Source organism: Coregonus lavaretus (genome assembly GCF_964263955.1).
Source record: "Coregonus lavaretus genome assembly, chromosome: 5".
In the NCBI taxonomy this organism is placed as follows: Eukaryota; Metazoa; Chordata; class Actinopteri; order Salmoniformes; family Salmonidae; genus Coregonus; species Coregonus lavaretus.
In genome coordinates, this window is record NC_139992.1 from 71887075 (window position 1) to 71914905 (window position 27831).

General features: G+C 43.4%; 1 protein-coding gene across 1 annotated transcript in view; it reads left to right on the forward strand.

The window, feature by feature from the left end:
• The window catches only part of tns1b (tensin 1b), a 274098-nt gene that overhangs the window by 72997 nt on the left and 173270 nt on the right, over positions 1-27831 (forward strand). Inside the window, exon 2 of the mRNA XM_084162084.1 lies at positions 17061-17175. Coding sequence (XP_084018210.1) covers positions 17061-17175 — 115 coding nt within the window. The remainder of the gene's footprint in view (positions 1-17060; positions 17176-27831) is intronic.

Consider the following 27831-nt stretch of genomic DNA (forward strand, 5'->3'; position numbering starts at 1 on the left):
ATACTGAGACTACCTTAATCATCTAAACTGGAACAACCATCTCAGTAATGGGTCCAATAAATCCAATTACTAACAGATTGGATTAGTTTAGAAAACTGTATTTTATTTATCTTCCGTAGCATAAAATGAATCAACCAATCAATGTACATGCAAAAACACAGATATTGCAGTAAAACACATTTCAGAAAATCTCCCTGCAATAGAGCATGCTGGGAAACATTATATACAGTATGGTTCTATGTAGAACCCTTCTTGCCTTCCAAAGATTCATCAAAGAACCCTTTCTTCCCAAAATTATTTTTAGGATGTTAAAGGTTCTAAGTAGAACCATTTGCCTTACAAAGAACCCTTGTCTTCCAAAAAGGGTTCTTCAGATCAAAATGGTTCTTGGTAGAACCCTATCCCTCTGCAAAGAACCCCTTTGGAGTGTGTGTGTGTGTGTGTGTGTACTGTAGTCTTTGCATAGGGTTGTAAACTAATGAGTTGAGGGCTCACATTCAGCTCAGACTGAAATCAGTCTGCTTCCTCGGTATAAGTGTATGAGTGTGTGTGAGAGATGGGGCGCCATCGACTGCAGAGCTTTTAGCGTCAAGGATGAAAAAAGCTTCTCGAGGTGACCTTATCCAGCAGGAATGTCTCTCAGAGTTGTAGCTGGAAAAGCAGCCCTATTGGGGGTCAATGTACAGATTTGGAGCTTATTGAGGAGGATATGAGCTCCGCTCGTTATCCTAGTGTCAGACAGGTATTCCCTTTCGTTGTAGTTACCTTCACCTTTCCTTTCATAGTTTCCTCCATCAGAATTGATGTGATTGACCCGGACAGGTGAATAATACATTCCCAACAGGCATTCACCATACTGCTTTCACCTATCATGTTTTTCGATCAGTGTAGATCAGAGTTATCCAACTTCAGTCTTGGATTGACATTGCGCTGTGTACGTTTTTAACCCAGTCCATCACTAACACACCTGATTCTAAAAAAAAACAATACCAGTTTTTAGTCTGAGCCACAATAAGCTGAACCAGGTGTGGTACTGAAGGGCTAGAACAAAAGCCTGCACACCCAGTAGCTCTCAATGACCCTTTAATGAGTTGGTGATCCATGGCATATATTAAGAGGAGATGAGGAATGGATACCACTTATACCTACTGAGATGCACCCTTGCTCTTCCCAGAGTGCTGTAGCCCTGCTTTAAACCCTGTCAGCCCATTGGGAGCCATGCCCCCAAACCACACTCCCCACTCCCTCAGGGTTAGGGGTCTCCATTGTGTGTATGTGCGTGTGTGTGTGTGGGTTGGTCGTAGGGATGGGACACTGTTCCCAGGAGCTTAGTGTCTCAGCAAGGGGGCTGTGTGTACACTGGCCTTGTCCCCTGGGGGTCCAATGATGCCTGTTTCAAGCCGTCTGCCTTTGTGTCAGTCTAGCAGAGAGAAATGGGAGGCAACGGAGAGAGCCACAGTAGGGCCAGGGGCATTTGCATGGTTGGCATCACTTTGAACTAAAATCCCGAGACCTCGTTTCTTGTGAATGTGAACGTACCCCCATGATTACCATACACCCCCCTCTGCCACCCCCTCACCCCTCTCACCCCTTCCCCCCAATCCGTAGTGCCCCTTATCCCAGAATCCCCCACTTTCATCCCCGCCACAAACAATAAACAAACTCTGAGCAGCGGCGGCCCTCCTAATGAACGGAACCAATTAGGGCCCGGCCGCACAAAGGAAGCTCCACTATATTGTTTGTGCCATTTATTTACATAGTATTTGGGGTAAACAATGGAGGCCAGGCCTCAGATGGGTGCGAAGCAGAGGAGAGCTTGTTTGTTTGGTTTCTAAAAGAGGATGATCACTTATGGCTCCAGCCCAAATTGCTAATAGGAATTAAACCATGAGGGATTGTGCTGAGATTTGAGTGCCCCCCTCTCCGACATTCACCACCCAAAAGTGGGGAGACAAGTGACTGACATAGGAGGCCAGGCAGGAGGGATGAAGTATTTAAAAAGTGTTTTGCTGGACTCTCTTCCATTCTGTTGCATAGCCCTGATGAATAGGGGGGGGGGGGGGGGGGGGGGGGGGGGGGAGAACACTAGAAGTCTGTTTTATTTTGGGGTCAGCTCCTCTCTCTGAGAGGGCCAAAGATGATGGGACTCCCTGGGCTGAATAAACTGAGATTGAGACATTTTTCCTGTCTGGCGTGTGTCTCTCACATTGTCTCCCTCTCTGTCTGCAGCGTGAAAGAAACTAAACTACACAGCTACATTCCTGTAGTAGGCTGAAGAGCCCATGTGCGGAGAGGGACTTTCAGGCAGTTTATTTGCTATTCTGTAATGTATGTTCACATGGGAAAATTACATGTCAGATGGATTATGTATAAATATTTGAATAGGTGTTACCCTGTGTATACATGATAACGTGGTTGTTTTTGTTTGCATTTTGTCTTGAGCTCTCTTCTTCTCAGCAAGTGGGAACAGCTTACTGTAAGTATCTTGTAATGAACCAAAACTACACTGTTGATGAAAGCCCACATAGGAGATCCGAGGACCCATGTTTCTATAGCAACCCTGTCAACTGACTAACTAGGTGGCTAAGAGGTGTGTGTGTGTGTGTGTGTGTGTGTGTGTGTGTGTGTGTGTGTGTGTGTGTGTGTGTGTGTGTGTGTGTGTGTGTGAGTGTGTGTGTGAGTGCGTGCGTGTGCAGTTTAAAAATCATTCCCCACATTGTTTGGATAATTTGATTGGAATCCAAAACATGTATGAAACCATGCTCCAGTTTTATCCTTTGTTTATTTACCATTCACGCCTCAGGCCAGAAATAGTATACCACCTAAGCATGATTCCTGTGGTATTGAGGTTAATGTGGTTAGAAGGTACACACTACAACAGTTGTGGTGCACTAGTGTCTCCATAATGTTTATATGTAGGCATGTCTCTGTAATTGCTTTGGCTGTCTTTGTCAGACGGAGTAGGTAGAGGGTGCCCCCATTCACTGATAGAGATTCAGGTAGTTTTGTATCCCTGTAATTGTGAAGGTTAGGATTGGGGGTAGTTTAATCTGATCCTAGATCTGTGAAGAAGGGAAATTTAAGTATCAGTAGGCTCATTTGCATCTAGTTGTTTGGCAATGATTTTCTCTCAATATTGTAAAAAACTCATTGGGAATGGAACAATGAATGAAGCTTGCATTTGCCACGCAAATGATCTGAAAACAAACATATTCTCTTCTGAGCAGATGACAGGCTGATCATTGGCATGGAACGCTGGTATAATCCCATGTAGCCATGCCAGGCAGGTTCATCCCTCTTCTGAGATGGTTTTGCCAAGTTGGCTGCCCAACATAGCGGTAGTCATTGTTTTAGGTTAACCTGATTAGGCTAATCACATTAGGCCATGCCAAGGCATATCTCCGAGATGGAATGAAGGGTCGGGCTGTGTAGTCGTCACCATGCAGCTCAGGGAGAGATATGTGGTCCCATAGCAGCATTGCTTAAGTGCTGCATTGAGATAAACAGCAGTTTTTTGTTTACCGTTAGTCTCAAGGCTAACGTAAGGCGCTATGGTAGGCTACGCAAAGCTGCCTGCTGCGGCCTTGTTAGAAAATATAGCAACACACAAGTTATGTGGTGTTATGTCAAAGTGATACATAGTCATTTAATATTAAGGCAGGATATATATTAGCGAGTAAATACAAGCTAATGGCAGTGCTCCTCTAAACCTAAACTCAACAATCATTTAACTATCCCACTGGTCACACCACATCATTTCAACGGGGATAATTGGGTAATATTTTCCAATGTGTTATCATTATGCTTTCAACCATCTAAAAGCATAACCAAATTTCAGTGTAAAAACAATGTCTGATTTTTGGTTTAGTTGTCACCCAAATGTCTACCGCTGCGCTTTCAACCATTTAAAAGCACAGCAAAGTTCAAATGGGAATACAATGTTATATATTTTGTTTATTTATACAACAGATTAATGTGTTATCACTGTGCTTCATTTAATAGAGGAACCAAATGAGATTCCCTTAAAAGTACATGGTGCAAGTGATCAAAGCAATTTGAGATTCTACGCGGATTTTTACAGCAATTGTGAAGATATCAACAGACCTGCGACGACCTATGCATGCTATCTTGAACATGCATGCTTTATATGATAACATAAGAAGAAATGTATAGTTACGATAAACTCAAAATGTTGCCATGGATGTGTTACTAATTTTAAGGTTGAATGTTACATTAGTTTGAAAGATAGCCTTAACTTTAGGCTATTTACTGTATTAGAAAATATAAAAATGTAAAGGATATGTATCTGCTGCTTGGATAGTTCCATCTGTGCCACTGACTTGATCCCATTCTTGAACTTTTATTTTTGGTTGATTTGGAGATGTGCATATAACATATCAATTGATAGTTTGTCGACAAGTTAATAGGATATTTATTGTATTTCAAAAGTGATATTGAATTGTGTTTGGTTGTGAACACAACCAAATATTAACATTTGAAGGAGGTATCTTCTGCTTGGATAGTTCCATCTGTGCCACTGACTTAGTCTAGCTTTAATTCCAGTTTGTCTACAACTTAATAATTGGTATGTTGGATTCATGTCTCCATCTCAACCACAAATCTAAGGTAAAGAATAGGACTGAATCAAATCCAATCAAACTTTAAATGCACTTCAAATAAAGTTTGATTTGATTTAGTGCTGTTTTTTTTTATTTTGGTTGAGATGGAGACATGAATCCAACATTTCAATTTTTAATTTGTAGACAGACTGGAATTAAAGCCAGACTAAGTCAGTGGGACATATGGAACTATGTTGATATAATGTTGCATTGACAACCAAACACAATTCAGTATCACTACATACCTATACATTTGAGTCAACCATAGGCCTATAGTATTGTATATTTTTTGTTGAATTATGGGTTAAATTGAAACAATACTTGTTGATGACTTATTTTTTCTCTAAGCAATGGCATTTTTCTGGCCACTCTTCCGTAAAGCCCAGCTCTGTAGAGTGTACGGCTTAAAGTGGTCCTATGGGCAGATACCTATGGGCAGATACTACTTTGGTCTCTTTGTTGCCTTTCTGATTATTGCCCTCCTTGCCTGGTCCGTGAGTTTTGGTGGGCGGCCCTCTCTTGGCAGGTCTGTTGTCGTGCCATATTCTTTAAATGTTTTAATAATGGATTTAATGGTGCTCCGTGGGATGTTCAAGGTTTTGGATATTTTTTTATAACCCAACCCTGATCTGTACTTCTCTACAACTTTGCCCCTGACCTGTTTGGAGAGCTCCTTGGTGCCGCTTGCTTTGTGGTGCCCCTTGCTTAGTGGTGTTGCAGACTCTGGGGCCTTTCAGAACAGGTGTATATATACTGAGATCATGTGACAGATCATGTGACACTTAGACTGCACACAGGTGGACTTTATTTAACTCATTATGTGACTGCTGAAGGTAATTGGTTGCACCATATCTTATTTTGGGGCTTCATAGCAAAGGGGGTGAATACATATGCACACACCACTTTTCCGTTATTTATTTTTAATACTTTTTTGAAACAAGTGGATATGACGCTACAAGCTTGGCACACCTGTATTTGGGTAGTTTCTCCCATTCTTCTCTGCAGATCCTCTCATGCTCTGTCAGGTTGGATGGGGAGCGTCGCTGCACAGCTATTTTCAGGTCTCTCCAGAGATATTCAATCGGGTTCAAGTCCGGGCTCTGGCTGGGCCACTCAAGGACATTCAGAGACTTGTGCCGAAGCCACTCCTGCGTTGTTTTGGCTGTGTGCTTAGGGTCGTTGTCCTGTTGGAGGGTGAACCTTCGCCCCCAGTCTGAGGTCCTGAGGGCTCTGGAGCAGGTTTTCATCAAGGATCTCTCTGTACTTTGCTCCGTTCATTTTCCCCCTCAATCCTGACTAGTCTCCCAGTCCCTGCCGCTGAAAAACATCCCCACAGCATGATGCTACCACCACAATGCTTCACTGTAGGGATGGTGCCAGGATTCCTCCAGACATGACGCTTGACATTCAGGCCAAAGAGTTCAATCTTGGTTTCATCAGACCAGAGAATCTTGTTTCTCATGGTCCGAGAGTCCTTTAGGTGCCTTTTGGCAAACTCCAAGCAGGCTGTCATTTGCCTTTTACTGAGCAGTGGCTTCCGTCAGGCCACTCTACCATAAAGGTCTGATTGGTGGAGTGCTGAAGAGATGGTTTTCCTTCTGGAAGGTTCTCCCATCTCAACAGAGGAACTCTGGAGCTCTGTCAGAGTGACCATCGGTTCTTGGTCACCTCCCTGACCAAGGCCCTTTTTCCCGATTGCTCAGTTTGGCCAGACAGCCATCTCTAGAAAGAGTCTTGGTGGGTCCAAACTTCTTCCATTTAATAATGATGGAGGCCACTGTGTTCTTGTGGACCTTCAACGATGCAGACATTTTTTTGGTACCTTTCCTCAAATCTGTGCCTCGACACAATCCTGTCTCAGAGCTCTACGGACAATTCCTTCGGCCTCATGGCTTGGTTTTAGCTCTGACATACACTGTCAACTGGGGAACCTTATATAGACAGGTGTGTGCCTTTCCAAATCATGTCCAATTAATTGAATTTACCACAGGTGGACTCCAATCAAGTTGTAGAAAAATCTCAAGGATGATAAATGGAAACAGGATACACCTGAGCTCAATTTCGAGTCTCATAGCAAAGGGTCTGAAAGCTTACAGTACCAGTCAAAGGTTTGGACACACCTACTCATTCAAGGGTTTTTCTTTATTTGTACTATTTTCTACATTGTAGAATAATAGTGAAGACATCAAAACTATGAAATAACACATATGGAACCAAAAAAGTGTTAAACAAATCAAAATATATTTGAGATTTGAGATTCTTCAAATAGCCACCCTTTGCCTTGACGACAGCTTTGCACACTCTTGGCATTTTCTCAACCAGCTTCACCTGGAATGCTTTTCCAACAGTCTTGAAGGAGTTCCCACATATGCTGAGCGCTTGTTGACTGCTTTTCCTTCACTCTGCTGTCCGACTCATCCCAAACCATCTCAGTTGGGTTGAGGTCGGGTGATTGTGGAGGCCAGGTCATCTGATGCAGCCCTCCATCACTCTCCTTCTTGGTCAAATAGCCCTTATACAACCTTGAGGTGTGTTGGGTCATTGTCCTGTTGAAAAACAAATGATAGTCCCACTAAGCCCAAACCAGATGGGATGGCGTATCGCTGCAGAATGCTGTTGTAGCCATGCTGGTTAAGTGTGCCTTGAATTCTAAATAAATCACAGACAGTGTCACCAGCAAAGCACCCCCACACCATAACACCTCCTCCTCCATGCTTTACGGTGGGAAATACACATGCAGAGATCATCCGTTCATCCACACCACGTCTCACAATGACACAGCGGTTGGAACCAAAAATCTCCAATTTGGACTCCAGACCAAAGGACAACTTTCCACCAGTCTAATGTCCATTGCTCATGTTTCTTGGCCCAAGCAGGTCTCTTCTTATTATTGATTTCCTTTAGTAGTTGTTTCTTTGCAGCATTTCGACCATGAAGGCCTGATTCACACAGTCCCCTCTGAACAGTTGATGTTGAGATGTGTCTGTGACTTGAACTCTGTGAAGCATTTATTTGTGCTGTAATTTCTGAGGCTGGTAACTCTAATGAACTTATCCTCTGCAGCAGAGGTAACTCTGGGTCTTCCATTCCTGTGGCTGGCCTCATGAGAGCCAGTTTCATCATAGCGCTTGATGGTTTTTGCGACTGCACTTGAAGAAACTTTCAAAGTTCTTGAAACTTTCGTATTGACTGACCTTCATGTCTTAAAGTAATGATGGACTGACGTTTCTCTTTGCTTGTTTGATCTGTTCTTGCCATAATATGGACTTGGTCTTTTACCAAATAGAGCTATGTTCTGTATACCCCTCTACGTTGTCACAACACAGCTGATTGGCTCAAACGCATTAAGAAGGAAAGAAATTCCACAAATTAACTTTTAAGAAGCAACACCTGTTAATTGAAATGCATTCCAGGTGACTACCTCATGAAGCTGATTGAGATAATGCAAAGAGTGTGCAAAGCTGTTATCACAGCAAAGGGTGGCTATTTGAAGACTCTCAAATATATTTTGACTTTTTCAATACTGATTTGGGTACTTTATTTACATTTAAGTCATTTACCAGACTTTCTCATCCAGAGTACCTTACAGTTAGTGAGTGCATACATTTTCATACTGGTCCCCCGTGGGAATCGACCCCTCAACCCTGGCGTTGCAAGCGCCATGCTCTACCAACTGAGCTACAGAGGAAGCCACATGGACAAGCTGACCAATAGAATAGGTAAACTTTTCTACTGTGGGGGATAGTAGATTGACGTAGGCTAATGATTTTGCTGTTAGTTACTTGTCTTGTTGGCTGAGGAAAAGTAAATTGACAGTTATGCTAACATCTTCAAGGTGCACATCAGAATTAGGTAATTAGGCACATCATTGCATCCTCGACTTGCATGTTCTGTTAATTTGAATTAACATAATCTAAGTGTGTTTTCTGTCATTCTGAGCACCGTGGGTGGACGCCCTTATCAGGTTACGCACCCAATGCATATGGGTCCGGTAAATTTCTCAAATGTCCGGTAAATTAAAATGCTGCCGGTCAAATATCCGTCTCCGTCTTTTCCTAACGGAAGCCCTGGCACATTGGTAATAGTCAGTGACAAATATAATACCTAAGCAGGGCTGGGTAAAACCCTGGATGGGAGACCGAAGGGTAGGTGTAGATAGATTCATTCTCCAGTAGGAGGTGCTGTCCAGCTTATTGTAAAAAAAAAATCTGATAGTGGATATAAAGTTGAAGATCTGACATTGTTTTAAAGGTACAAATGCTACATATTTTATACAAGATTTGTCTATGTAGGAATTTGGTTATCATGATGACATAATCCTGTGGTTGAAATTTCACCCCCAAAACAGCAGATGCCTTTTTTTCTAATTCTATGTATTTCCCACGTAGATTCCACGTGACAATATGTTGACAAATTAAATTGAAACAATGTTGATTCAACCAGTTTGTGCCCAGTGTGATGCCAATGATGCTAGTATTGCTGCTAACAGTCAATGTTATTTGACTGAACTCATAATGCTAACCTAGGCGATGTCTTTACGGCAGAATGCTAAAGGGATAGTTAGCTTCTGACTGGAGGGAGAATACATATATGCGAACCATACCTTGGGCTTTCCTGTAAGTCGCTCTGGATAAGAGCGTCTGCTAAATGACCAATTTATTTTATTTATTCTGTAGGCTGCACAGACATCCATAAATCTACCTCTCTGCTAAGTGGGGGAGTTAGCAAGGTAGACTGTTGGGGAAGACAGGATGGTAGAGGGGAGGAAGAGAGAGAGAGAGAGAGAGAGAGAGAGAGAGAGAGAGAGAGAGAGAGAGAGAGAGAGAGAGAGAGAGAGAGAGAGAGAGAGAGAGACAGACAGACAGCTACAAAGAAAGTGAGACATCCAGAAATAACAAGAGAGAAGGTAAATTGAAATAGAGAGGGAGAGAGAAAGAGAGGTACTGTACAGTGGGGGAAAAAAGTATTTAGTCAGCCACCAATTGTGCAAGTTCTCCCACTTAAAAAGATGAGAGAGGACTGTAATTGTCATCATAGGTACACGTCAACTATGACAGACAAAATGAGAAAAAAAAATCCAGAAAATCACATTGTAGGATTTTTTATGAATTTATTTGCAAATTATGGTGGAAAATAAGTATTTGGTCACCTACAAACAAGCAAGATTTCTGGCTCTCACAGACCTGTAACTTCTTCTTTAAGAGGCTCCTCTGTCCTCCACTCGTTACCTGTATTAATGGCACCTGTTTGAACTTGTTATCAGTATAAAAGACACCTGTCCACAACCTCAAACAGTCACACTCCAAACTCCACTATGGCCAAGACCAAAGAGCTGTCAAAGGACACCAGAAACAAAATTGTAGACCTGCACCAGGCTGGGAAGACTGAATCTGCAATAGGTAAGCAGCTTGGTTTGAAGAAATCAACTGTGGGAGCCATTATTAGGAAATGGAAGACATACAAGACCACTGATAGATCAGGGGGTAGATCAGCTTTAATATTGCAGATAGATTGTTACTTCCATCAATGTAATTGTCTGCATCACTTCCAATCCCCCATATGCTTATTTTTTTCTCGCAAATATATATATATATATACAGTGAGGGAAAAAGGTATTTGATCCCCTGCTGATTTTGTATGTTTGCCCACTGACAAAGAAATGATCAGTCTATAATTTCAATGGTAGGTTTATTTGAACAGTGAGAGACAGAATAACAACAAAAAAATCCAGAAAAGCGCATGTCAAAAATGATATAAATTGATTTGCATTTTAATGAGGGAAATAAGTATTTGACCCCCTCTCAATCAGAAAGATTTCTGGCTCCCAGGTGTCTTTTATACAGGTAACGAGCTGAGATTAGGAGCACACTCTTAAAGGGAGTGCTCCTAATCTCAGCCTGTTACCTGTATAAAAGACACCTGTCCACAGAAGCAATCAATCAATCAGATTCCAAACTCTCCACCATGGCCAAGACCAAGAGCTCTCCAAGGATGTCAGGGACAAGATTGTAGACCTACACAAGGCTGGAATGGTCTACAAGACCATCGCCAAGCAGCTTGGTGAGAAGGTGACAACAGTTGGTGCGATTATTCGCAAATGGAAGAAACACAAAATAACTGTCAATCTTCCTCGGCCTGGGGCTCCATGCATGATCATGGGAACGGTGAGGAATCCGCCCAGAACTACACAGGAGGATCTTGTCCAAAGCCTATTCCCCCTCAGGAGACTGAAAAGATTTGGCATGGGTCCTCAGATCCTCAAAAAATTATACAGCTGCACCATCGAGAGCATCCTGACTGGTTGCATCACCGCCTGGTATGGCAACTGCTTGGCCTCCGACCGCAAGGCACTACAGAGGGTAGTGCGTACGGCCCAGTACATCACTGGGGCCAAGCTTCCTGCCATCCAGGACCTCTATACCAGGCGGTGTCAGAGGAAGGCCCTCAAAATTGTCAAAGACTCCAGCTACCCTAGTCATAGACTGTTCTCTCTGCTACCGCACGGCAAGCGGTACCGGAGTGCCAAGTCTAGGTCCAAAAGACCTATTTGCACTGCCCCCCCACCCCATCCTTTTTAAGCTGCTGCTACTCTGTAAATTATTTATGCATAGTCACTTTAACTCTACCCACATGAACATATTACCTCAACTACCTCAACTAGCCGGTGCCCCCGCACATTGACTCTGCAACGGTACCCCCCTGTATATATAGCCTCGCTACTGTTATTTTATTTTACTTCTGCTCTTTTTTTTCTCAACACTTTTTTTGTTGTTTTATTTTTACTTTTTTTGTTAAAAATAAATGCACTGTTGGTTAAGGGCTGTAAGTAAGCATTTCACTGTAATGTCTGTGACCAATTCTGTGAAATAAGTATTTTACCCCTCTGCAAAACATGACTTAGTACTTGGTGGCAAAACCCTTGTTGGCAATCACAGAGGTCAGACATTTCTTGTAGTTGGCCACCAGGTTTGCACACATCTCAGGAGGGATTTTGTTCCACTCCTCTTTGCAGATCTTCTCCAAGTCATTAAGGTTTCGAGGCTAACGTTTGGCAACTCGAACCTTCAGCTCCCTCCACAGATTTTCAATGGGATTAAGGTCTGGAGACTGGCTAGGCCACTCCAGGACCTTAATGTGCTTCTTCTTGAGCCACTCCTTTGTTGCCTTGGCCGTGTGTTTTGGGTCATTGTCATGCTGGAATACCCATCCACGACCCATTTTCAATGCCCTGGCTGAGGGAAGGAGGTTCTCACCCAAGATTTGATGGTACATGGCCCCGTCCATCGCGCCTTTGATGTGGTGAAGTTGTCCTGTCCCCTTAGGAGAAAAACACCCCCAAAGCATAATGTTTCCACCTCCATATTTGACGGTGGGGATGGTGTTCTTGAGGTCATAGGCAGCATTCCTCCTCCTCCAAACACGGCGAGTTGAGTTGATGCCAAAGAGCTCGATTTTGGTCTCATCTGACCACAACACTTTCACCCAGTTCTCCTCTGAATCATTCAGATGTTCATTGGCAAACTTCAGACGGGCCTGTATATGTGCTTTCTTGAGCAGGGGGACCTTGTGGGCACTGCAGGATTTCAGTCCTTCACGGCGTAATGTGTTACTAATTGTTTTCTTGGTGACTATAGTCCCAGCTGCCTTGAGATCATTGACAAGATCCTCCCGTGTAGTTCTGGGCTGATTCCTCACCGTTCTCATGATCATTGCAACTCCCCGAGGTGAGATCTTGCATGGAGCCCCAGGCCGAGGGAGATTGACAGTTATTTTGTGTTTCTTCCAATTGCGAATAATCACACCAACTGTTGTCACCTTCTCACCTAGCTGCTTGGCGATGTTCTTGTAGCCCATTCCAGCCTTGTGTAGGTCTACAATCTTGTCCCTGATATCCTTGGAGAGCTCTTTGTCTTGGCCATGGTGGAGAGTTTGGAATCTGATTGATTGATTGCTTCTGTGGACAGGTGTCTTTTATACAGGTAACAAACTGAGATTAGGAGCACTCCCTTTAAGAGTGTGCTCCTAATCTCAGCTCGTTACCTGTATAAAAGACACCTGGGAGCCAGAAATCTTTCTGATTGAGAGGGGGTCAAATACTTATTTCCCTCATTCAAATGCAAATCAATTTATAATATTTTTGACATACAGTGGGGAAAAAAAGTATTTAGTCAGTCACCAATTGTGCAAGTTCTCCCACTTAAAAAGATGAGAGAGGCCTGTAATTTTCATCATAGGTACACGTCAACTATGACAGACAAAATGAGGAAAAAAAACCAGAAAATCACATTGTAGAATTTTTAATGAATTTATTTGCAAATTATGGTGGAAAATAAGTATTTGGTCAATAATAAAAGTGACTCAATACTTTGTTATATACCCTTTGTTGGCAATGACACAGGTCAAACGTTTTCTGTAAGTCTTCACAAGGTTTTCACACACTGTTGCTGGTATTTTGGCCCATTCCTCCATGCAGATCTCCTCTAGAGCAGTGATGTTTTAGGGCTGTCGCTGGGCAACACGGACTTTCAACTCCCTCCAAAGATCTTCTATGGGGTTGAGATCTGGAGACTGGCTAGGCCACTCCAGGACCTTGAAATGCTTCTTACGAAGCCACTCCTTCGTTGCCCGGGCGGTGTGTTTGGGATCATTGTCATGCTGAAAGACCCAGCCACGTTTCATCTTCAATGCCCTTGCTGATGGAAGGAGGTTTTCACTCAAAATCTCACGATACATGGCCCCATTCATTCTTTCCTTTACACGGATCAGTTGTCCTGGTCCCTTTGCAGAAAAACAGCCCCAAAGCATGATGTTTCCACCCCCATGCTTCACAGTAGGTATGGTGTTCTTTTGATGCAACTCAGCATTCTTTGTCCTCCAAACACGACGAGTTGAGTTTTTACCAAAAAGTTCTATTTTGGTTTCATCTGACCATATGACATTCTCCCAATCCTCTTCTGGATCATCCAAATGCACTCTAGCAAACTTCAGACGGGCCTGGACATGTACTGGCTTAAGCAGGGGGACACGTCTTGCACTGCAGGATTTGAGTCCCTGGCGGCGTAGTGTGTTACTGATGGTAGGCTTTGTAACTTTGGTCCCAGCTCTCTGCAGGTCATTCACTAGGTCCCCCTGTGTGGTTCTGGGATTTTTGCTCACCGTTCTTGTGATCATTTTGACCCCACGGGGTGAGATCTTGCGTGGAGCCCCAGATCAAGGGAGATTATCAGTGGTCTTGTATGTCTTCCATTTCCTAATAATTTCTCCCACAGTTGATTTCTTCAAACCAAGCTGCTTACCTATTGCAGATTCAGTCTTCCCAGCCTGGTGCAGGTCTACAATTTTGTTTCTTGTGTCCTTTGACAGCTCTTTGGTCTTGGCCATAGTGGAGTTTGGAGTGTGACTGTTTGAGGTTGTGGACAGGTGTCTTTTATATTGATAACAAGTTCAAACAGGTGCCATTAATACAGGTAACGAGTGGAGGACAGAGGAGCCTCTTAAAGAAGAAGTTACAGGTCTGTGAGAGACAGAAATCTTGCTTGTTTGTAGGTGACCAAATACTTATTTTCCACCATAATTTGCAAATAAATTCATTAAAAATCCTACAATGTGATTTTCTGGATTTTTTTTCTCTCAATTTGTCTGTCATAGTTGACGTGTACCTATGATGAAAATGACAGGCCTCTCATCTTTTTAAGTGGGAGAACTTGCACAATTGGTGGCTGACTAAATACTTTTTTTCCCCACTGTACATTTTTCTGGATTTTTTTGTTGTTATTCTGTCTCACTGTTCAAATAAACCTACCATTAAAATTATAGACTGATCATTTCTTTGTCAGTGGGTAAACGTACAAAATCAGCAGGGGATCAAATACCTTTTTCCCTCACTGTACATACTATATACTTATTATGGACACAGTATGCTTTACATTAGTTTTCTTGTTGTTATTAGTTGTTGTTAGTAGTTATTAGTCCCATCCTTCAACTCCATTCAACACTTCCCGTCTATCTCTTAACACCATCCATATTGGATTTCTATTTGCCATATATTTTTCAACTGTACTGTGATGTTTTACAAAACTTCTGAACCCTTCTATTCTCATTGTTTCTACAGATTGTAAATTGAAAATAAACATTTTTGCTAAAAGTGTTATTATATTATTGATCGATTGACTATGACTTTTCAGATCACCCAGTAGCGCTATCTGCAGGGTTAGCTCCAGGTAAATATTGCAATCCTTTAGCCATTCCTGGACCTGTGTCCAAAAACAAGCTACAAATGGACAGTACCAAAACAAATGATCTAATGATTCTGTCTCTTCGCAGCAAAATCTGCAGAGCTGGCATCGTTATGCGTATCAGTTCATAAACACTATGCCATAAAATCTCTTCCCAACTATTTTGCAATCTATATGGGACGGCTGTCAATCCTTTGGTCCTGAAATGAAACTGGTATACTTTTTTATTTATCACAATTTTCGTTAACCAATTATGTTCTTTAATGCAGGGCCGACAGACAAGTTCCTTACTTTTTCCCCCTTCCACTTTCCTCTTCCATTTTTGCGGTAATGCTGCAATTATTTGGTTGTAATTTTGGGTAGAGCAGACAATTCCATATGTTTTTGTTAGCTGCGTGTGCAACATAACTCCACCAGTTATATCATTTACGAAGATTATACCTTTTAAAAAATATTTTTTCAAATATTAATGTTTTTTTAATTAATTAGTATATTTGAGTTTAACCACTATTTGTTGCATTATTTGTTCTGTCGTTTCTGGAGGATTAAATTGAAATTGCAACCAACTTTCTATGGCTTGTTTTAGAAATAGTGATATTTGGGAGATTATTTCCTTTTCATTTTACATTTACGTCATTTAGCAGACGCTCTTATCCAGCGACTTACAAATTGGTGCATTCACCTTATAGCCAGTGGGATAACCACTTTACAAATTATTATTATTTTTATTTTTTGGGGGGGTGGGGTGGGGTAAGGGGGGGGTTAGAAGGATTACTTTATCCTATCCCAGGTGTTCCTTAAAGAGGTGGGGTTTCAAATAACTGAAAGTGAGAGGTTGTAATCTGAATAAAGGGAAAAGGCCATTCTTGAACATTGGGTGAGACAATCTTACTAATTTGCTAGAGAATCAGTTCGGATTTAAGTATAACTTTTGTATGACTGAAGCTTTTAGTGATAGGTCTAATGCTTTAATATTTAATAATTTCTGTCCTCCATATTCATTATATACATAGGCCCGTTTAATTTTGTCTGGCTTGTCGTTCCAAATAAAATGGAATATTTTTTTCTCATATAATTTTAAAAAACTGGTCTCTTTGTTATACATTCTTTCCTCGTGTTTACTTTTTAGTCTTGATTCACTTTTCAGACAGGTGACGTACATGCAGGATATCTCCTGGTGTGGCCATGTGTGATCCCTTCACTTGTAAAGGACTTTTGTTATATTAACTCAATATTGCTATGCTGGGCCCACAGACAGTGTGTTAGCGGTGCTCAATATCCCACTGAGCCGAAACACAGAAAAGCCCAAAATGGGGACCAGTTGAGAAAATATACAGAGGAAGTGATGTCACCGGTCCAAATCCCCCGACGTCGTCCATTACGGGGTCACGCTGAGACGCTGACCACAAAGAGGGAACATGACACAGGTTTCACAGCGAGCAGAGAGACGCCACGGGAGATGGTTGTCCTTCACTTTGACATTTCTGTTACCCGGACTCCCCTGCCAACGAGCTCAGTTTAGAAGGCAGACAGGAAAACGGGAGAACAGTTTAGATGTAATTATAGGAGAAGGAAAACACTGATGCTGGCTGTAGACAGCGGGGTCATTTCAGAGGAGGCTACACTGTGGACGCTGTGCATAACACACCTCTAGCAGCAGCCCCAGGAAAGGAGGGAGGGGGATGGAGGGAGAGGGGGTTACGTGGCTGTTCTTGTTTCTTGGAGGAGAGAAAGTGAGGACTGCTTCTTTGTAGAGGGCAGCTGAGGGTTTGTACACAGACGGAGTGTACCATTTCTGCACTTTTGTGCAAATCTTCAGTCTATGATGTGGAAGAGTTTTGGTTCTGTGCGTTCATCTCAAGTTAGGGCAAATAAGACTTATCCTACCGCTAAAGTCAATTTGATTAATGTTATGTTCATTATCTTCACAAATGAAAGAAGTATACTGAAGTTGACTATCCTTATAGATGCACAGCCTTTAATTTATAGAGAGACAATTTTCTTATTCCTAGTTTGGTTGGTTGTCCCATTTTCTTTGACTGTGACAAAAGTCCAAATTACTTTGTCCACAGAAAAACCTTGCATATTGTGTGGCTTACACACAAGTTCAACCCACAATTTTTGTATTGACACCACTTTGCCCCAACCAAATGAGCCATCTGAAATTGAACACTAACCCTCTCATCTTTATATTTTCCATTTGCAGCCTGAGGAGTTTGAGGTGCTTCATTCACACACCTTCCGGGCGAAGACATTCAAGAAGAGCAAGCACTGTGGGGTGTGCAAACAGACCGTCAGCCAGGATGGGCTCATCTGCAGAGGTTAGTCCTGACCTTGCCTGAGTGTTACCATGGTAACCATGGTAATATGGGGTCGTCAAAGGGTCATTTGGGGTCTCCCAAGGTCACTGTTGTGGTCATTCTCAGTAATTACACCAAAGTAGCTCTGGGGAGGTCAAGGGTTGGCAGGTTTTCAATTCACTCAATGATAGCTTGCTAATCAGGCTTTAACTAATTTAATTGATTAGCTTGATATAGGTAACTGACAAAATAAAGGAAACACTTGAGTAAATGAGGGATACAAAATATATTGAAAGCAGGTGCTTCCACACAAGTGTCATTCTTGAGTTAATTAAGCAATTAAAACATCCCATCATGCTTAGGGTCATGTATAAAATGCCCAGTTGCCCATTATTTTGGCTACCATGGCTAGAAGAAGAGATCTCAGTGACTTTGAAAGAGGGGTCTCAAAGGAGCATAGGGGGTTTAAAGGGTTCTGTGTGTGTGTGTGTGTGTGTGTGTGTCTCTCTCTCTCAGTCACTAGAGCTCCACCCAGTCTAAGACATCAACAAAACACCAAATGATGGAATTTCTCGTGGAAGAATGGTGTCACATTCCTCCCATAAAGTTCCAGACACTTGTAAAATCTATGCCAAGGCTCATTGAAGCTGTTCTGGCGGCTCGTGGTGGCCCAACGCCCTATTTAGACACTTTATGTTTACTGTTTCCTTTATTTTGGCAGTTACCTGGAGCTTGTTTAGTAAGCAAATTGAGTGCTAGCTGGATACTGAGGATTGAGAATTTGAAGTGGCTAATTAGTTGTTTGAATTAGATATATACAATAGAAAGAGACTATATAAGCAACAAAATAATATAGCTCTGTGAATCATCAACAGTGGATAGCCCTATCCAGGTCTTGGGAATCCCTTAGTGTTGGCAAACCTACAGGCTAGATAGTAGACTCACTGGGCTTGGCTGGTCACTGCTACCTGGCTAGTAGACATGTCTGCTTCTGCTGATAGTGCTGCATGGGGGAAGCTGGCAGGTTGTTTGGTCTGGTATCCAAAAGGGAAATATTTGGCTTGCATCCTCTTGGCTTAGTGCTTTACTCTGAGAGGACCTAGTATACAATAAGCAGGCATTTTGTTATTACCGTGTAGTTGTACTGTCCTCTTGGAAAGCAGCCATTTTGCCATAATCGTGTAGCTGGCTGCTCCCTACAACATTACTACATTATGTCCTTTTGAAAGATAGTTATTTTCTCTTCCCATTATATTATGGGCGTCTCTTATATTTACAGTCCTCTATGCTGTGTCCGGTGGGTGTTGCAGCTGTCTGTCCCTGCTCTCCCAAAGGGATGTCATGTTAGGGTAGCCAGAATGCATAAGATCAATCATTTCCCAATGGACCACAATCTCTTCACTATCACATGGGTCAACCTCTTAGCCACTTACTCTGATGTGCCTCTGAATGTGCTACTTTTTTTGCTCTTATTGTGCATGATTGTGCAGACTTTTTCTTTGTATGTGGTTGTAGTGAGCGAGTGTGTATCTGGGCTTACTTGAAGCCAGAGCCCTTGACTCCTGCTGAGAGGCTTATCATGACACTTCAGCACCACTGTTCCAGAGAATAGCTCCCCTGTCAGTCAGCCTGTATAGATAGAATGTAACAGAGGATAGCTCCCCTGTCAGTCAGCCTGTATACTGTAGATAGATTGTAACAGAGGCTTGGGTATTGAGTTATCTGCTGTATTGACTACAACATGGGCTTTGGAGCTTAGTGGCTGGTTCCATAGAGGCAACTGAGTATGGTAGTGTGTGTGTGTGTGTCTGTGTTCACATGTGTGTACGTAAGTCTGTGTTTTATGTCTATGCTTGCCTGTGTGTGTGAGAGAGAGTTTAAATACGTGTGTGTGTGTCCTGTCTGGTTGGAGCAGATTTACGAGGGCCAGCAAGTGGGCTCTCAGGAAAGTACAAAGTGAACAATAGAGGCCCACTCAGACAGCAACACAAACACACACTAACACACTCCATACAAGGACACAGCCTGGAGTAGCCAGGACTGATGAATCACTGAAATTGGTCATGTCTAAGGACGGAGTGAACAAATGTGTTCATAAATCTCAGAATAAGGATTCAGATAAGGAGTTCTGCTTTAGGTTTGCTGAATATTAGGGTTAACTGAGGCAGGTTGAATAATTTGGTATACAGTAGTTACATAATACAGATGGGTCATTCAGATGGACCTCATAACTTTAGATTTATCCTATCAGAAAAAGGACATGTTTGACTTTCAGAAAAACATATTGGTCAAACTCAGGCATAATGTGGATAATCCTAACAGGGTGGAAATTTGGAGCCTAAATTAGACATAGCTATGTGAGTGAGCAAGCTTGAGCTAGCATAATGGTAAACACTTGAACATGATTTTAACATTTTGAAATGTGGTTAATTTACTTTATAATTTAGCCTAACAGGTTGGACATTTATGAGTGGGACATACAGACTAACTACAACAAACATGGAAAAATAGATACAATTGAGTGTTTATATTTATTTAGCTTTGCACCATTGTTTTCCCACCAAATAAATGCTGACACTTCCTGAATGAGGTATCATTGTAGGAAGGGGTTGTTTTGTTAAATGGATAATTACAACAAACTATATGTGATAACATCTACAAATATGTGTATGCGACCAATACACTTTTTGATTTGAACTAACAGGTTGGAAAGTGATATCAGGGACACACAGAAAAGCTTAATTAAAATAATAATAAATACAATAATAATTTTTTGTTTAAATTATTGATGAGAGAGAATTTAAGTAGAACTATAAAATAATGAATAAATATTTAATAATTTTATGGCTTATATTTCTTGTGGAAGTTGATGAATAACACCAGTGGACATGGTTAAAAACGCCTACATCCACTGAAAAAGTGTTAACAATGCATACAATTCCCTTTCGAGATCCATATTTTTGTGTTTTTAAGGTAAAGGACATCAGACCTTATATTTAAAGCATTTTGGAATCCACATTTTACACTAAATAAGAAGTGATATTTCCTGGGGACAGAAAAGGCACCGCTTGGTATGACTGACCCAGATGGGCTTTCAGAGTTATAAGTACATCGGCGAGCACTCTTAGGTAATGTGAAGTCATGTTCAGATGTTCCACCCGCCCCCACACCCCCCTCCCTCCCGTGACTCTGTTTACAAACACTCGTCAGTCACATGGGTTCCCAATCATCATCCCAGCTCTACCACTTCCTCTCGTCTCGCCTGTTGCCAGGATACGTTGCTAGGCTCCATGACAATAGGAGCGTATCCTGGCTAGTGACGCAGGTCTTTTCAGCATGTGTTTGTTTCCAGTCAAAAGACCAGACCCTTAGCCTGGTCCCAAATCTGTTTGTGCTGTCTTGCCAACTCCTATGGTATTTTTTTTTTTACTGCAAAGTTGACAAGGCAGCACAAATAGATGAAGCACAATGCTACCAGACTGTCAGGGTATGTCTGGAAGGCTAGCCTTCACTGACAGAGTGGATATGTTGACATGTTAGCCTACCATACTCACTGATAATAGTGAGATTGCATGGATGTGAGTGTGTTAAAACGTTATAATACTTGATTTCAATTTATGAAAAACATAATTCCATGTTGACATTATGGGGCATAGTGTAGTGTGTGTAGTGACAAACAATCTCAATTTAATCCATTTTAAATTCAGGCTGTAACACAACAACATGTGGAAAAAGTGAAGCGGTGTGGATACTTTCTGAAGGCACTGTAATCATCAATTAAGATCAGTCAGATTAAGTAATAGTAAATGTTTTTCAACAAAATAGACTCATATCAAAAGTAATGTGATCATTGCATTGTGAAAGGCAATCATTTTATATAAACATGGATTGGAATGTGAAACATGTATTTCTAAAAGTGACTGTATGATTTTGTGTGTTATACATTGTTTTGAAACAATTGCCTTTTTGATGATCTGTTTTGAGTTTTGTGCATACTTGTGAAAACGGTAGCGTGTTTAAACATTACTCGTTGCTGTATATAAATAGGATGTGCTGTTGTTTCATTAGTATTTTCTCATTGCCTGTGGCAGTACATCATGTTTGCCTTATTCAGTAAGACATTTTCGAGAGCTTGGAACTTTAACGTTCTATGCACACCCATCCACCCCCTTGTTTCACTTAGTTTTTCTGGCTGGGGGTTAGAACTCAGGTTTCCATCTGGTGTAACACAAGTGCAGGCACTGACACACACACCCACATGTGTACACTCACTCTTGTTCTTCTCTATTGTATAAATACAGTGGGGAAAAAAAGTATTTAGTCAGCCACCAATTGTGCAAGTTCTCCCACTTAAAAAGATGAGAGAGGCCTGTAATTTTCATCATAGGTACACGTCAACTATGACAGACAAAATGAGGAAAAAAAATCCAGAAGATCACATTGTAGGATTTTTTATGAATTTATTTGCAAATTATGGTGGAAAATAAGTATTTGGTCAATAACAAAAGTTTCTCAATACTTTGTTATATACCCTTTGTTGGCAATGACACAGGTCAAACGTTTTCTGTAAGTCTTCACAAGGTTTTCACACACTGCTGCTGGTATTTTGGCCCATTCCTCCATGCAGATCTCCTCTAGAGCAGTGATGTTTTGGGGCTGTCGCTGGGCAACACGGACTTTCAACTCCCTCCAAAGATTTTCTATGGGGTTGAGATCTGGAGACTCCAGGACCTTGAAATGCTTCTTACGAAGCCACTCCTTCGTTGCCCGGGCGGTGTGTTTGGGATCATTGTCATGCTGAAAGACCCAGCCACGTTTCATCTTCAATGCCCTTGCTGATGGAAGGAGGTTTTCAATCAAAATCTCACGATACATGGCCCCATTCATTCTTTCCTTTACACGGATCAGTCATCCTGGTCCCTTTGCAGAAAAACAGCCCCAAAGTATGATGTTTTCACTCCCATGCTTCACAGTAGGTATGGTGTTCTTTGGATGCAACTCAGCATTCTTTGTCCTCCAAACACGACGAGTTGAGTTTTTACCAAAAAGTTATATTTTGGTTTCATCTGACCATATGACATTCTCCCAATCCTCTTCTGGATGCACTCTAGCAAACTTCAGACGGGCCTGGACATGTACTGGCTTAAGCAGGGGGACACGTCTAGCACTGCAGGATTTGAGTCCCTGGCGGCGTAGTGTGTTACTGATGTTAGGCTTTGTTACTTTGGTCCCAGCTCTCTGCAGGTCATTCACTAGGTCCCCCCGTGTGGTTCTGGGATTTTTGCTCACCGTTCTTGTGATCATTTTGACCCCACGGGGTGAGATCTTGCGTGGAGCCCCAGAACGAGGGAGATTATCAGTAGTCTTGAATGTCTTCCATTTCCTAATAATTGCTCCCACAGTTGATTTCTTCAAACCAAGCTGCTTACCTATTGCAGAGTCAGTCTTCCCAGCCTGGTGCAGGTCTACAATTTTGTTTCTGGTGTCATTTGACAGCTCTTTGGTCTTGGCCATAGTGGAGTTTGGAGTGTGACTGTTTGAGGTTGTGGACAGGTGTCTTTTATACTGAAAACAAGTTCAAACAGGTGCCATTAATACAGGTAACGAGTGGAGGACAGAGGAGCCTCTTAAAGAAGAAGTTACAGGTCTGTGAGAGCCAGAAATCTTGCTTGTTTGTAGGTGACCAAATACTTATTTTCCACCATAATTTGCAAATAAATTCATTAAAAATCCTACAATGTGATTTTCTGGATTTTCTTTTCTCAATTTGTCTGTCATAGTTGACGTGTACCTATGATGAAAATTACAGGCCTCTCTCATCTTTTTAAGTGGGAGAACTTGCACAATTGGTGGCTGACTAAATACTTTTTTTCCCCACTGTATATGCAGGGGAACATACAGTACATCCAAGTATTTACTTAAACATGAGCATACACGTTAACAAACATTTAAACATCTGGCGTGCAAAAAAATTTGAACATACTGTACACACTAAAATAAATCTTGACATAAACACTGAACACCTACGCACACACAGACACATAGATAAACAAAACACACACATGCACACTCCCACACACACTCAGACACACCTCCCCACCACAGGAGGTTGGTGGCACCTTAATTGGGGAGGACGGACTCGTGGTAATGGCAGGAGCGGAATCAGTGGAATGGTATCAAATACCATTCCATTAGTTCTGTACCAGCCATTATTATCAGCAGCCTCCACTGCTCCCCGCACACACACACACACACACACACACACACACACACACACACACACAGTTGGTTTTACTATCCAAGTGCGGACCAAAAAATGTATTCCCATTCAAAATTATATTTTCCTTAACCCTAAACCTTTACCCAACCCTAACCTTAACCCTAACCCTAACCTCAAGGTTTATCTATTAATGTTGCTGCACCTAATTTTAAACCTAGTTTTAAATTAATCCTAGTTAAAGTAAATCCTTCCTCTAATCTAAGTTTAGTTTTCACTTTATACCTAGAATAATTTAACTGATAAAATGGCAGCATATCTACTGTAGAAACACCAAAACAACAGAGTTCTTCAGAGAATAATTTGAGACAGGTTGAATCCTGTTGAGTTTTACGATAATTATGAGTTTTCAAGGAGATACTGCTTCTCCAAGGACTCTGTATTGCAACTGTAAAGAAAGGTTGGACCAACCATTACGCATGGGAGTGATAGGATTGTGGCTGTACCCCCATTACTTCAGCTCCTGGTGGCCCTACGGTTCTACGCAACTGGATGTTTCCAGATGGTGGATGGGAACCTTTTAGGACTCCACAAGTCAACCGTCTGCAGGATTGTAGTCAGTGTGTCCAGAGCTATTGCCGGTCTACAAAATCAGTACATAAGGTTCAACCCTACAGAGGAAACAACAGCTGGATTTTACAGGAGAGCTAGAATCCCAGGTGTACTAGGGGCAATAGACTGTACACACATTCCTATTCCCACCCCTGGTGGCGAGAATGGAGAACTATTCCGTAATCGGAAAGGTTACTGCGCCATCAACGGACAGGCTGTCTGTGATGACAAAGGTCAGCTCACCAACATCGTCGCTAGATTGCCAGGATCCACCCATGACAGCAGAATCTTTGACAATAGTCGTCTGTGTGCAATGCTGGAAAGGGGGGCATATGAAGGCCTGTTGTGGGTACCTTATGACTCCCCTTTTAAACCCCCAGACACCTGAAGAGCGAGAATACAACACCTCTCATATCCTGGCAAGTTGTCTCATAGAGATAATTTTTAGAGTGTGGAAAAAAAGATTCCTGTGCGTACAAGAGGGGCTCCGCACGAAGATGGACACTACACTGACAATCATTATTGCAGTGGCAGTTCTGTATAACTTAGGCAAGAGACAAGGAGACAAGCTACCTGAGGAGGACCTACCTGAGGAGAATGGAGAAGATGGCCAGCTGCAACATGCTGCCAATGGGAATGATGTGAGGAGAACCTTGATTGAGAACCATTTTGCAGCCTATGGTGTTGTCACGACTTCCGCCGAGGCTGCCCCCCCTCCTGGTTCGGGCAGGCTTCGGCGTTCGTCGTCACCGGAGTACTAGCTACTGCCGATCCCATTCTCATCACTTGTCATGTCTTGTCAATCACACACACCTGGTGCTCATTCCCCTAATTAGTATGTGTATAAGTGTTCCCTCTGTTCCCCTTGTCTTTGTGAGTGATTGTTTTGTTGTGAGAGCGTGTAGCTCGGTTGAGCTACATTTCACTGTGTTAATGCCAAGGTGGATGTTTTCCCTTGTACAGTTTCGTTTGACGCTTGGGGCATTTGATTTATGCAAACGGATTAAACTCTGGACTTCGGTATTTTACCTCCTGCGCCTGACTCCTTCTTTCACACCTCGTCACAGATTCACTCACCTGATCTGATATGGAGTCAGCAGGAGAAGACCGCATGCCTGGAGTTGTGGCAAGGGTCCAGGAGCATTCCTCTGTGTTTGCCAGCTTGGGGGAAGCGATGGATCGGGTTCTACAGGTGGTAGAACGCCTGGAGAGGAGAGGAACCGATCTATTGAGACCAGCTGGTCAACCGGATCCAGCCACCTACACCCCAGCCCCTGGAGGGATCCAGATATCCCGGCCACCGGCATTTCACGAGACTGCAGTGCGATGTAAGGGATTCCGACTCCAACTGGAGTTGTATTTATCCAGCATCAGACCGGAGCTCCGGGAGCGGGAGAAGGTATCCGTCCTCGTTTCCTGCTTTTGTGGGAGAGCCCTGGAGTGGGCCAACGCGGTATGGAACGAGGGAGGTACCACGTTAGAGAACTACGGGGAGTTTGCTTGCCTCTTTCTGGCCGTTTTTGAATGACTGGTTCATCTAAGGCAGGGGACTAGGACCGCTCAGGACTACGCGCTGGAGTTCCGGAAGCTGGCAGCGGGGTCCGCATGGAACGAGCAGGCCCTGATAGACCATTTCCGGTGCCACCTAAGGGAGGACGTCCGACGGGAGCTAGCCTGCCGGGATGCCATGCTATCGTTCTCCCAACTGGTTGACATGGCCATCCGGCTGGACAATCTGCTAGCAGCCAGAGGACGTCCTGGTAGGGGTCTGCCCGTTCCCACTCCGGACGACTCTGACCCCGAGCAGATGGAGCTGGGGGGATCCGCCGGGCGAGCTGGGGGGATCCGCCGGCAGGAGGACAGCGACAGTGCCACTCTGGTGGCACAAAGGGACAATCCACCTCACGTTGTGGTCAACATTCTTTTGGGTCTGGAGGTGGTAGGCAGGGTACTCACACATCACCCCAGGTAATGAACACCCAAACGTGTTCAGAGCCCTTTGCGGCGCACTGTACTTTATCTATCTCCTTTCCAGATCACTTGGTAGGTTCCCAGTGTAAGGCACTAGTCGATTCAGGCGCAGCTGGGAATTTTATGGACAGGGCATTTGCACACCGTCAAGGCATTTCAATGGTTCCCCTAACCATTCTACTCCCCATCAGAGCACTAGATAGTCGACCATTAGGGTCCGGGTTGGTTAAGGAAGTTACTGTACCAGTCACCATGATTATGCAGGAGACACATGTTGAGCAGATCACCTTTATGATTATTGAGTCTCCTGCTTACCCTGTAGTCTTGGGTATCCCGTGGTTAGCCCTTCACAACCCCAATTTCTCATGGCCGCAGAGGGTTCTTACGGGGTGTCCGGGTAGGTGTCTAGGTGTTTCCGTTGGTGCGACCACGGTGGAAAGTCCAGATGGTACCCCCACCGTGCACATTCCCCCCGAATACAATGATCTGGCGCTCACATTTTCCAAGACGCAAGCGACTAAATTACCACCTCATCAGGAGGGGGATTGCGTGATAAACCTTCGGGTAGACGCTGTACCTCCCAGGAGTCATGTGTGTCCCCTGTTGCAGGCTGAAACGGAGGATATGGAAATATACGTCACCAAGTCCCTGCGCCAGGGGTATATACGTCCCTCCACTTCACCTGCCTCCTCGAGTTTCTTCTTTGTGAAGAAGAAAGATGGCGGTTTACGCCCGTGCATTGATTATCGACCACTGAATAATGTGACGGTACGATTTAGTTATCCTCTTCCCCTCATTCCTTCAGTGATTGAGTCAATGCATGGGGCCCGTTTTTTCACCAAATTAGACCTCAGGAGTGCCTACAACCTGGTGCGTATTCGGGAAGGGGATGAGTGAAAAAACAGCATTCAGCACAACCTCGGGGCATTATGAACACCTGGTGATGCCCTATGGTTTGATGAATGCTCCATCTGTTTTCCAGTCCTTTGTGAACGATGTGTTTCGGGACATGCTTGGTCGTGGTGTGGTGGTCTACATCGATGACATCCCAGTGTATTCCGCTACGCGCGCCGAGCATTCTAAGAAGTTCAGCTCGGCGGAGCAGAACTACGGCATTGGTGATCGGGAGCTGTTGGCTGTTGTCCGAGCTTTGACGGTGTGGAGACATTGGCTCGAAGGGGCAAAACACCCTTTCCTCGTCTGGACAGACCACCGTAACCTGGAGTACATTTGGGCAGCGAGGAGGCTGAATCCTTGCCAGGCCAGGTGGGCCCTCTTCTTCACCCAGTTTGATTTCACACTCTCATACATTCCGGGTACGAAAAATGTGAAGGCAGACGCACTGTCTCGGCTGTATGACACAGAGGAGAGGCCCAGAGACAACACCTCCATACTCCCGGCCTCATGCATTGTGGCGCCGGTAGTATGGGCGATGGACGCAGATATAGTGCAGGCATTACGCACAGATCCATCTCCACCGCAGTGTCCAGCTGGGCTGCAGTACGTGTCTGCACTTATCCATGATCTACTGGGCACACACGTCACCCTCCTCTGGTCATCCAGGTATCGGTCGTACAATGCGCTGCCTGACCGAGAAGTACTGGTGGCCTACCTTGGCTAAGGACGTGAGGGTGTATGTTTCCTCATGCTCAGTGTGCGTCCAGAGTAAGGCACCTAGGCACCTCCCAGCGGGTAAGCTACAACCTTTACCTGTTCCACAACGACCAAAGTCTCACCTGAGTATTGGTTTTCTCACTGATCTTCCCCCCTCCCAAGGTAACACCACGATCCTGGTCGGTGTGGACCGCTTTTCAAAGTCCTGCCGCCTCCTTCCTCTGCCCGGTCTCCCCACGGCCCTACAAACTGCGGAGGCTCTG